Below are 13,135 nucleotides of genomic sequence, written 5' to 3'. Positions count from 1 at the left end.
ATGAAACCTAAAGTATTTTGGTGTTTTTACCTTGGGTTGTAGAGGGCATGGGGGTCTCTCATGTGGTTGGCCTCCAGCGGCTCGTAGCTCTGGTGCATCCTCCAGGCGCCAGCGCCGCATTTACCGTACGTTGACTTGGAGCTGTCGTCAGTGCTGCTGTTCACCAGTGGACCCTTCGATAAGTTCATTCTGGAAGGAGTGAAAATACTGATTAGCAAGTCCAACAAGGGGAAGAAGATAAAAACATTTAACTTGGTAATTATGACTCAAAAGATAGAAGAAAAAGAGCATGGCAAAACTGAGTAAACAATACATGAACAAATGTTATTAATGATAGACCCTGATCCATATTCACACACACACATACACCATATAACTTAAAAGTCATGTATGTGACTGTTGTTTTATTTGTCGGCACTAACAGGAATCAACATTAACAGGACGCTTAGGTCCTATAACATTTTAAGATGTGCATGCACACACCCATTCCAGTGAATAAGGCCATCGGATGGGGGGGACAAAAAGCAGAAAGCCCTGGAGGGCACACTGTGTGTCAAATCAAAGGCACCATGGTGTCGGGAGAGAGAGGTTGTCACTGGATTGATAAGGTCACTGCAGTCAATGCAACCTAAATTCTCTATTGCAAAAAAAAAAAAAAAACAACAACATTAATTGATCAAAAGTGACAGGTTATGAAAATGGTTATGGTTGACAATAGTGAAAATACAAACTTCAAAGTGAAACTTGTTACTTCACTAATAATGTGTTCAATTGCACACAAATGAGGACACTAATGAGGATGAGGTGGCGTAGAAATGGAATGAATAAATGCATGTATAAATATTGTATATGCTAATATTAATTGTACATTTAGTGTGAAGACGGTGTGAAGTAAGCAGCAGGAGGTGTCACCAACTTATGTACAACAGTTTATACCAGGGGTGTCCACAACTTGTTTTTTTTTTTTTAGACATATAGCACATTGTTGAAAGAAAAAAAAGAAATACAAAATTACCAATAATACAACAAAGAAAATAAAAAAAATACATTAAAAATATAAAAAGTGGTCCCCCACATCGTTTGATTTTCAGTATGCGGCCCTTGGTGGAAAACGTTTTTTACACACACATGCACAATTTAATACAATACAAAGAGTACAGTAGTTGTGTAATACTGATGTGTATTATTTTGGTTTGCAGTGATGTCAAACTGCCGACAGCTGTCAATATGATGCATCACAGTAGTAAACATATTTATTTTACATTCTAATGTGTCTAATTAGCTCTGTGCATGTCAAATAGTGGGGTAGAGGGGCTTTCTGTATCAGTGTCTTCGTGCATGGCCTGCATGCATGTTATTCATGCATGGACAACCAAGGAGAAGAAGTACACAGGGACGCCGGCGGATTAGCATTACCAAAGTTTCTGACAGAAAAGAAAAGGAAAACAAACAAACAGAGCAGGAAATATGGTGAAGATTGCCATGCATACGGTAGGGAATGAGGAGCTGTTTTTTTTTTTTTTTTGAGAATCAGATGATTGCATAATGCTAGTGCCAGCAACTCATACAGTGGTTTGTACACGCAAATAAATAAATATTATAATAGCATTCCAGTATGTTGTGACTGCTAACACTACCCTCCTCTTTCTCTTTCCATGTGAGGGGAGGTGGAGGGGTCGGGCTGTGTAATTTGTTGGTTTTAGTTCCACTCTGTTGAATCGGACCAATCGATATCTAGCTAGCCGCACACACTCTTATTGGCTTTGCTTGCCGTGTCACGATACGATATAGACAGAGAACACTTCATAGTACATTTTTCCCGTCATGGCGTCATCGCTGATGAAGGGACATCCGGCATTATGCGGATGGTTGACCAATCATTTGTACTTTTTGTTGTAAACTGTGGCTTATTAATATCAAATGTATTTAATTTCAGATGTAGTCTAATAAATTATTAATATAAAGATGATCATCTCCCACATTGTGAACGTGAACAGTAATTGTACACAGCTATTCCAGCCTAGACTGTATGCATGTGTGTGTGTGTGTGTGTGTGTGTGTGTTGCGTGGTGACTTGCTCATGTGTTGCTGGCCCATCTGTGACTAGAGTGACCATGGCAGTGTGTGTGTGTGTGTGTGTGCGAGAGAGAGAGACATGGGGATGTAGTGATTGATGAGACAGTTGCCATTCTTACTAATGCAAAAGGCACCTACCCCTGAAGGAAACAAATGCCACCATGCACAGCACATGGACACACACACACACACACACACACACACATGCTAGACAGCGTGATGTCATCAAGACAATCCAAAAAAAAACCCCATTACAACATTAAACCCTGATATTGAACATAGTAAATCTTTCAATGTCAATCCCTAAATGCTATTTATTGGAAACCAGTCAAACTTATTTAAGGTTTAAACATTTCATTCAGGAAAATGTCCATCCTGTATCAATATTTCCTACCAATGTACCCAATAAAAAAAGGCATAGAATATATTTTAATTTTAATTACTTTAAAATTTGGATGTTTACATAATTTATGGGAAAATAATGTGCCATAAAAAGATAAAGGAGCCTAATAGCCTTAGCTCTGCATGTGCTTGTAGGGAGGATTTAGGGAGTACATACTAAAAAAAATAATTAACTGCAATTAGTGGGGGTTAAAAAGTTAAAAGTTGGGTGTTTTTAGCTGAAAATAATATGAACGTAAGATAAAAGAGTCTAATACGCTACCTGTGCATGTTGGCGGAGTTTAGGAAGTTCATACAAGAAAAGAAACAATACACTTCCATCAAAACTGACATGTTATATGGGAAATAATAACGGTATATTGTATATAATAGCAAAAGTTCTACATCGCTAGAGTAGTTTAGTGAGCTAATGCACAAAGCAATGCATTGTAATACGTGGGGAGGTTGTGGGGGTGTCTCTTCTAAATGTTGACTTTTTTAAATGTAATGTGCCATAAAAAGAGGGAGGGTTTGATGCATTCATACAGAATACACTGTAATGACAAGAAAATTGATTTTTGGGGGGGGTTCATAAAAATGTTGGAGGATAACAATCGTCTTGCATGTTACAGGAGTGTAGGGAGTTGATACAAAACTGTAATTAGTGCAAAACTAAAATGTTGCATGTTCGGGGGAATGTGTATTTTAGGGAGTTCAATCCCCCCGCCCCCCCCCAAAAATCACATCGCTAATAACTTTTCTGAGTTTCTTTTCCCGCTGAGGCCTGTAATTAAACAAGCGCTAACCCTAATGCCCTGACTTTGAGCGGTGTGTGTTGAGGCGGTGTTTTCTGAAAGTGCGTCACTGCAGTGTTTTACGTATACGCTCCAACCTGCAAAATAATCCATCCGCTGTTATCGCGCCAGCTCTAAACAAATCCTTATGTACGATGCTGAAATGTGGTGATAAAGAACATATTCCTATACAGATGTGTGTGTTGGTCTCATGTCTGCATCAGGGCAGATGGGTCTAGATGCAGTATGCTGTAGGCATGTGTGTATGTGTGTGTATGTGTGTGTGTGTGTGTGAGCGGGTGTGTGTACACGTTAGCGTTAGCAACGGGAGCTGTTAGCGGGGCAGGCGGCAGATGGGCTGTCGTTCTTAATAGGGACTGAGCGGGTGCAGAAAGGTGACAGCTCCGCACGGGAGGGGCCTGCAGCGTGAGGACGGAGGGAGGTAGGGATAAGGGGAGAGCGTGTTGGGAGGTAAATGGTGGGGGAAGAACGGGATAAAGCGGAGATAAATTGTCCTCTGTGAAGAAGAAAAACAAAAGTGAGGATTGCCTACGCTGAGGCGCAGACCTCCTGAGGGCACAAAGTGTTAACTATCGTCTTATCATTATTATTTTGACAGAGATTTAAGCAAATAGACCTAAAAGGGAGCTGATAATTCATCCATAGGATATGCAAAAAGAAGTGACATTTTCTTTTTATTTTCTGTTGCTAGAAAAACCTTGTTCCGTCGTTCTGATATTTCAGTTTCTCATTATATAGTAATATTTAAAACCCAGTTCATCGTCTATGAAGGCCGCACTTCTTTTAAATATACTGCAATATATTTTCGCAAGCATGCCTCGGACATCTGATGCAAAAAAAAGATGACTTTGTGGCAAGCGGCAAAATTACACTTAATTAATCTGTGATGTTTAATCTGCATCATTTATAATCACACCTAAAATGCACTTTTCAACTTATTTCAAGCAAATTTGTGTAAAATAATGTGCCCAAAACCTTTTAATCCAGCACATGAAAATGCAGCCTAAATTGAAAAAAATATATATTTTGTTAAAAAAAATGTGTGCTGCTGCCCAGCGCGTCACGTCCCATGCGTTTTCCATAGAAGTGAGGAAAGGTCTAATATAAGATGCAACGTGAGCGAGAGAAGAAAGAGACCTGCATATGTGGCGTGGTCTGCCACATGAAGCATGATGGGAGGATGAGTGGAGGAATATTTCACTGTCAGTCTGCAGGTGGCATGGTCATCCATTTCTTTGGCTCTCCGCCCCTTTGCACTACACCTTTCTTTTTACGCACAAAGCCTAACAACTGAATCATATGAGGTGGGGCCAAAAAAGCGGGACCTTCCTTTTCTTTTCTGCTGTCACACACACAATCACACACACACACACATGCACGCCACTTCTCCATCTAAATTTGTTCTATTGTGGGCCAGTCTATGCTGTCTCCTCCCATTAGGGCCACTGTTAGAAGCCTTGAGCACTACATGATACACACACACACACACACACACACACTGATGGCTTGATTTTTTTTTAAATACGGCGTCAAATTTGAACTATAAAGTGAAGAAGTGTCTACTAAGAATGAACCAATGATGGGGCGCTAAAACACCAACGACACATTGCTGAGTGTGGGGTTTCGGGGCAGCGGGCCTCGGTCTTGCATGTCCTTCCGACAAATTTTTGTGCGTAGCTGCCAAAGAAAAAAGGAATATATTTGTGTTATATCAACAAAATCGAAAAGGGAAAGTTTCTCGTCGAAATCCGTAACAAGCATTTACTCCTCTTCCATGGACTCTCCGCTAAAGCGGGATATTCCCGTAACTATTTCCAATGAATTAGGATGTCAGCGCCTATGTCTGCTGTGACATGTACAGTACTTGTCATGCCTCAGAAATCTCAGCGCTGTTTCTTGCAGAATAGTGACGCAATCCTGGCTAACGTTGTTTTAGTTTTAGCGTCGTCCTATCTGCTGGAAATATATATAACTATAAATACAATATATATAACTATAAATACATAGGATTCCATTTTGAAATTGACCACTCTCACGGCGAAAAACCTCTTTTCTCCCACATGACTTGAATGCGCCACATCTGAAATGGGGTCAATACGTGTTGGTAAGCAGCGGAACCATAAATGATTTGATAGCATGTGATAATAATGAATGCACTCTGATGTATGGATCCCCTACATGAGTGGTGGCTGCAGAATGGGGCAGATGTGAAACAGAAAAGAAGGGGAGTGGGATACAAGAAGGGGGTGGGATGAGCAGGATTGCCCCTCTCTTTACTATCTCTCTCTCTCTCTCTCTGTGTTCTTTCAATCATCTCTTTGGCATTCAATCACACACACACACACACACACACACACATTTGGCTTGGCTGCGGTGTGGCGGCCAAATGCGGTGAGTATGTGTCACAGCTGGTATGGTCCCCTCGTACTGCTCTTTCAACACATCAAGGCCGCCATTGACCCATGACACACACACACACACACACACACACACGCAGACTGATTGATTGACTGGAAATCAGTCAAATTCACATAACATGTCACTGAAGACAATGTGTGACTTTTATAAGATGAAAAAAGCTGCAGAGCATGTTCGAGTGTGTGTATGTGTGTATGTGTGTGTGTGCGCTCATGCGTCCCGCAGACCACTAAGAGCAGGGGTGTCAGACAAAAGCAGCCACCCCCACCCTTGTCTTCCTCCTTCCCACCTATTCCTCTCTGTCTCACTCTTTTGCATCCCTCTCACCCGCCCTCCCTCCCGCCCTCCCTCCCTTTTTACAGGACTAAATTACTGCCGGAATGCTCGGACCCTTCACACAGGAGCCAGGCCCGTCGCTTGTATGTATGTGTGTGTCTGTATATGTGTGTTTGTGTGTGTGTGAGTGAGTTTAGGCGAGGACAAACCTGACAGATAACAAATGCCATCGGGACACAGGGACAGGCAAACGGACACACAAAAAGAGGGACACCTCAGAGGCCAGCCGTGCAGGTCACACACAGAAACACACACACACACAAACACACATGCACGTACACAAACAGAAGCACACAAGCTACAAATCAGCATGGCACATATTGACATGCCCTGACAGATGAATTAAGTAAATGATTTTATAAGGAGATTAAAAGGATTTTAATTTACGCAATCTCTCTTTGGTCGACCCCCACCTCCTCTTCTCCCCTCCTTCCCCTCCTACCACTCAGCTTCATCTCTCTGTCTCTCTCCCTAGTACTGGCTTTTCCTTGTGGAATTAGGAATTGATCGGAAATAAAAAAGAAAAAAAGGTAAAACAAGCCATAGAAATAGAATGTATGTCTGTGTATTTAAGTTAAAAAATCAATACATCACACTTTTTTATCACAAGCAAATATTTTATATTTCAAAGATTCTACACTGATATGATTTTAAATGGAACTCTTGGTGACAAAAATTCTCATTATTTCCGTCATGTTCATTCATAATAATTCAGAAATAGTGCTAAAAGATGACAACTACAGTGCTATCTGTAGCGTCTCACCGTTTGATGGCGTGATCCTTAATCGGTGGGATGAATTCACTAAAGAAATCTTCGTTGAGTGAAGCATCCATTGCAAATCCTAAGAGAAAATAATTTAGTCTTCCTGTTATCTTGTACTATGTGAACATGGAATTCACGTTTTGCATGCACGGCCGCCGTGAGTCTTTGAGTATAAACGCATACCGACAACGTAAAACAACAACAAATTCCTCAAAGTCACCTAGGACAATATACTTTAATGATATGCTAATAGTATGTATACGATGGCAAAAGGGGAGTGTAATTATGTTAATAGCTTAAGCGGGACTTGTTGATGTTATTATTATTTTTATTAATATCAGTATCATCATCATTATGATTGGTAACTTTAATTAGTGTTAGAAAGGAGTGCCTGAGAGCATCGCAGGGGAATCCACCGAAGCGGGGGAAGAGCATGGATGGATGGATGGATGGATGGATGGATGATAAGACAAACAGTGTTGAAATTACTAAAAAGCTCCAAAGTTGTCCTGTTTTACACAATGCATCTGTTGTAAAATGTACAACAACAAAATGCAACTTATTTGCACCATTCTTCACCCATCTATTGAGTGAAAGCTGAAGGAAAGTGCTGAAAGTTCAATTTTACTGTGGCCGCTTTCCAAACTAGTCACACTGGTTTGCATCTAAAACATCAGCACACGGACTCACACTGCCTTTTTTTTGTTTAGTTTTTTTTTAATATAAATGTTCTTGCGTTAATTTATGACATTGAAATTATTCTTCAAATCTTTACACACACACACACACAAATCAATTAATGACATTCAATCTATAAAGAATATTTTCTAACAATCCAGAAAAAGGGTTATAAAAAGGGAATGATCAATAAAGTGTATGTTCATCAACTTTCTCAGTCTTTCTGTTTTCATTTAAACACATCCTCAGATGCAGGTCAGTAAATGCAACATTGGCCTCCGTTTTTTTTTTTTTTTTCTTCTCAGCACTTCTAAGCAGTGAACTTCCTGTTGTAAAGACATTTAAATAGAGGGTGTGATTCTGGATTTTAGCTTTATACTAAAAAAAACAAAAAAAAAACACTTGTTGTGTGCACAGCATTGGGAGATATTTTCTTTCCGATGGTCATAGTGATTGCATGCAGACACACCTCATGCATCACACCCATCACTCCAAATCTGCCAGTAACAACCTTAGACCGCATCTGCATGAAAATCTATGTTTCTTTAACTTCTCGGTCTCCATTACATTGACTTAAAATGAGCAGTAAGTCATTTAGCTTGTTGGTGTCAAAGTGTGTGTGTGTGTGTCTAATTCCTGTGCAGGGCCACACGCTGAGTCGGCCGTCTGAAATTCTACCTCCTCTGGCATTTAAGAGCGCACTTCCCCTCTTTTCATCCTCTCACTTATGGGCCCTTGTCCCCCCTCACTTACGGGCCCTCGTACCCCCCCCACTTGTGTGTAAGTGTGAGGCGTGTAACCTCGGCGCCCCTTCTACCTTGTTGATGCTCTGCTTGGATGAACGAGCAGACCGAGTGAAAAAACTTGTATGCGTGGAAATGTCTCAGGTGTGATGTCCACATTGTCCTGACACTGCTGCTCCCAACACAAACACAGACACACATACGCTACATGACAGCGGAAACAACCTTGACCTGCACACCATGCACACTCCCACACCCGATGGAACACAATGAGCAATTAGAATAAAAGGTAAAATTTACCTACTCTTGTTCAGAGTGCATTAAAAAACACTCGGAGAGCGGGTGTCCTACCAAATCCATCGGCGATAACGGCTCATTGTCATGTCAACCTCCTCCAGAGAAAAAAAAACAGACAGTTTTGTGGAAAAAAAAAATCTTGAAAAGTTTCAATATGTGTCCTCTTCTTTCTCCGGTCTCTTGGTCCTTGCTTCCACTTGGAGGGAGCAATACAATTTAGCGGGCTTGAGCACTGCCTGCCTGCACTGATCTGCTCAGCGTGGATGTGAGAAAGTGTGTGTGTGTGTGTATGGCCAGTGAGAGAGAGGGGGGTGCGACAGACACACACAAAGTCAGCCAGTCAGGCAGGCAGTTGGGACAGAAAGCTGTGCCGCTGTCCTAATCAACGACTTAAAGACTCAAATGCAACTCATGAATATTAAGCAGGAGAGGTTTTTTTTTTTTTGCATATGTAGTCCCTCATGGCTGCCGGAGCGGCCGCCATTGGTGGACCCTCGGCCAATGGTTGCGGGGAGGGGTGGGGACAGGGGCGGGGACAGGAGGGGAGGGCGGCGAGCGGAGCGAGGAAGGAGAGCAGGTGGAGAGGGAGGGACCAGACAAAGAGAGATGCAAGGGAAGAGAGAGGAGGAAGAGACAGGTGAGGGAAAGATTTCAGGAAGAGGTGTGAAGTATTTGGAACAAACATCTTATTTAGAGATGAACTGAAGTGAAGGAAGGACACAATCAAAAAGGAGTAGGCTGTAAAAAACAGGATTAAGGCAATTCCGAGGCCCGTTGTTACAGAATGATATGCATGTGTATGCTTTTTGAGTTTTATCTCCTAGCTTGCCACCTTGCCCTTGCAGCCTACATTGTGAGTGGCGGTATTCCATAATTCCATAAATTTTTTTTTTTTTGCAAATGGGGACTTTCCGACAGAATTGGGATGAGAGAAAAAGAGCATCTGAGGAGAACGTATGAAAATTACTACATATGAGGGCAAAAATTGACTGGATCTTTAACTCAAGATTCCAAGAAAGAACCGGGAAGGAACAGGGGGGGGGGGTGCAAAGATGAAAGAAAGTGGTTGTGATTAGCAGCTTTGGAGGAGAGCAGATAATAAAACATTTCCTCAAACCAGTCGCTTTGATGTAAATGCGTGCACGTGCGTGTGTGTGTGTATGCGTGTTTAGCCTGGAAAACTGACATACGGAGTCACACATTTAGCATATTAGCATTGTTTTAAAAACGAAACCAGGATCACATCTGAATGTGGCGTTGCATGTGTTGATACTGAGATGAAATGAAGAATCTTTAAGGGGGAACAGAGAAGGTCTTTACTGGTCAAAGTTCTTCCAGTGACGTATAGTCGATGCATTCATGCATATTGCATGCGGTGCAAATGATGCAACTAAATTAGCATGTTTGTTGTAAAAGGGAAATGATGTAACGCAACAAATAACAATACATAACTATATCTGTTAGATTGTGAGGACGTCTCTCATGCAGAGGCGCCTTTAGGACGCCAATTGAGTGTTTAATTGGATTTAGGTCTGGGTTCTGGTTGTACAATACCATCATCTTAGATTTTCTTGTGGTGATTTGGATTCTTGTCATGTTGAAAGCTGAATGTCCAGGTTTCGCTATAACTTGAGTGGAATTAATTAGTTATTTTGTGTTATGTTAACTATCATGGTCATCTTTTTACATAAGAAAAACCTATCCTGTCAACATTGAACACATGATAAGGAATATTAGGATAATCTCCCCTTTGCATACAAATAATCAAACGTGTTGAGTCAAACCAAAGTGCTGTGAGGTTCATGCACACAAGCAAGCGCACTCACACACACAGAGTTATGATGTATCCAGGGACTTATAAGCATCGACAAAGATGAGTGTGAATCAATGCTGCCGTCACTACCGAGCAAACAAATGCTTTACCAAAACCTCCCAAACACACATACTCACTCAGATAAACACGCAAAGACAATATGTGTTGAAATCATATGATTTCATCCTTTTCCAAAAGGGAAAATATAGTATATGGATATGACATTAGTTGGAAAATAATAAGTGATGCAATTTGAACGATGCAAAACTAACGACAGGCTGCAAGAAAAAGACATTAAGAATGAATGCAAACTGCTCAAAGTAGGCATCATTTTTTTTATCGTTTTTTTTTTTATGCATCACTGCATATGTAAACAAATGAGAAGCAGAATGTAATACATTCCGTTTCATTCTTTTCACTGCATCCACCAATTAAATGGTTTGTTTCAGACCCATCCATCCATTCATCCATCCATCCATGGGGGTTTATGCTGGAGACTATCCCAGCTGACTTTGGGCAAGACGCGGGGTACACCCTGGAATGGTCACAACCGAAACCCATTCTATGGTTTCTCTATCCCCTCTGTGACCCTCATCCTCACCTCCCCCCACCCGTTCCCCTGACTATTGATTGTCTCAATCAGTGTGCATGTTGACAGTGACCCCTTTAGGCCACTTCTCTTGCTCTTTCACTGGTAAAGCTCATAAAACACAAGCCTATCACTATAAAAGCGTGATGGCGCGTGTGCGCGTATACATGTGTTCAGTCGCTATATCGCATAAGACATCAACATGAAAAAGCCCACATGATAAAATTCTGTATTATATGTAATAATAGGCAGCAGTGAATGAAATATGACGTCTACTGTTGAAACAGACCTCTCACTTTTCTTCTGTTATTGCATGTGTGAGTGCGTGTGTGTGTGTGTGTGTGTGTGTGTGTGTGTGTGTGTGTGTGAACTGCAGGAGAATTATCCATTGCAACTCATAGTGTCATCAATCACACCACTCAATAGGCCACAGAAAGTTCACGCAGGGGTGCCATTGGGTCAAAACAGTATTCTACAAATTCAAAGAGCCGGTCACTTAAGCACCTGACCACAGTGACACACACTGATAAATGTCTGGCCGTCATATAAACAACATTACATCGACAAGTCCTGTCCTGTGGCCTTGCTGTAGAACACAACACAAAATTAAAGGAAAGCGAAAAAAGAGGGGGAAGGAGACCAGTGAGGCTGTAATTCACTAATAGCCAACAGAGGGCGCTATGGATTATGGCCACTTAAGAGCCCAGCATCTGCAACATACCAGCTGTATGTACTACTATATGTATGTGCATGGTGACTGCAGAAAGAATTGCTAATAAAAATCACATCATTTGAATGACATGACTGATATATTTTCAGTTTCAAAACAATCTTTAAGCTCTCTAGCCTGGTTAGAAATGGAGTTGACTTTATCACCATCCTGTGATAGATGAAAAACACCACTTCTTTTAAATCTCAATGCTGCCCAATTGCAATTGCAAAGTCAGACATGCGAAAGAGATTTAGAAAAACTTGTGTGTGTGAGAACAACAAATATATATTATTATGCTGTTGAATGAGAAGGTTGAAATTTGCTAAATTAATCTGCAAAAGTGATTACTACAGGTAGTAGTAGCATTTGCGTGTCTAGATGATATTGATGGGAGTGAGCTTTGATGCAGAAATTAGATGATTATACCTAAAAGAACACCTCAAGGGGGGCTAAAAAGGAGGAAGAGACAGGCTTATTGGGAGGTTTAAGGAAGTTATCACTGTCAATTTCACATTAGCAATTCCTTTCACATGTTCAAGATTAGCATCTTCATCCTTCGCAATGGTCGCCGCATTTCGGCAGCTTGGACTGGGCATGTAGCCAATGTTGATTTCTCCATTCAGCATCTCACAAATGTCTAATTGGACTTGAACTTTTGCACGCTTCCACCAGATGAATCTGCCTCTACGTTCACTACCATGGAACACATAATGGAGATTCAAGTTAAATAGGTAACTAAAAAGAAAAAAAATGATGTTCACTGTTTACAACTCCTCAGTAAGAAAAGTAGCCATTGGCTGTTCTAAAAGTTGCTGGATGATGTCATCGGCTACCTTGCATATGATGTTGTAAGAGATGCTGTAGGAAAAAATGTGAATAAAAACACCTTAATTACATTTAGAACTACAAATAAACTTGATTGTTGGTTGATTAATTCCAAATTGATCATCACAGTTTTAACTTTTTATCGCAGCCAGTGCCTACCACCTTACAGTTAGGCCTGCCAAAGTTCTTCCATCCCAGCTTCTGACACACTGACAGATACGAGACTGAGTCCAAATGAGGCTTAAGTGTAGTATTAAGGAATATATTTAATGATGTTTAAGAAACATTCACATTTTAGTTCCCGCTCTGTGAAGGGCAGGGCGGGGCGGCCCTCAGCAGCAACCCAGAAAAACAGAAAAAGTCACAATATTTGTCGCTAGTCGCTTTTGAGAAATACGTTGCCAGATTTAGTGAGAAAGTTGCCAGGTTTGCAACATTGCTCCACCAGTCTGCTAGTGTCTTCAACCGCCTACGATTACTATGTATCACACTATTCATTCATTCATTTTTCTACCGCTTTTTCCTCACGAGGGTCGCGGGGGGTGCTGGAGCCTATCCCAGCTGTCTTCGGGCGAGAGGCGGGGTATGTATCGCACTAACTAAATGTAAAATGAATAATTAATAACAGTACATACAGAACCACACTAAGGTGAAACTTGGAATGCCATAAACCGAGGACCACCTCTAAT

At 41.2% G+C, this 13,135-nt stretch overlaps 1 protein-coding gene across 5 annotated transcripts in view; it reads right to left on the bottom strand.

Moving 5' to 3' along the window:
* Window positions 1-8,878, bottom strand: part of esrrga (estrogen-related receptor gamma a) — an 84,893-nt gene extending 76,015 nt beyond the window's left edge. For 4 of the 5 annotated variants that reach the window (XM_058088711.2, XM_058088713.2, XM_058088712.2 and 1 more), the window contains exons 1-2: window positions 8,515-8,878; window positions 31-189 (exon numbers count right to left, since the gene is read on the bottom strand). In XM_058088711.2, coding sequence (XP_057944694.1) covers window positions 31-189; window positions 8,515-8,570 — 215 coding nt within the window. In that variant the 5' untranslated portion in view covers window positions 8,571-8,878. Of the gene's footprint in view, window positions 1-30; window positions 190-8,510 lie in introns of all 5 variants that reach the window. The other variant, XM_058088715.2, reaches the window with a different exon arrangement.
* Between the last annotated feature and the right edge of the window lie 4,257 nt (window positions 8,879-13,135).

The sequence above is a fragment of the Doryrhamphus excisus genome, linkage group LG13, assembly GCF_037039965.1.
Source record: "Doryrhamphus excisus strain RoL-2023G ecotype Guam linkage group LG13, RoL_Dexc_Guam_v1.1, whole genome shotgun sequence".
Classification (NCBI taxonomy): domain Eukaryota; kingdom Metazoa; phylum Chordata; class Actinopteri; order Syngnathiformes; family Syngnathidae; genus Doryrhamphus; species Doryrhamphus excisus.
This window is presented reverse-complemented; position numbering and strand designations above follow the sequence as displayed.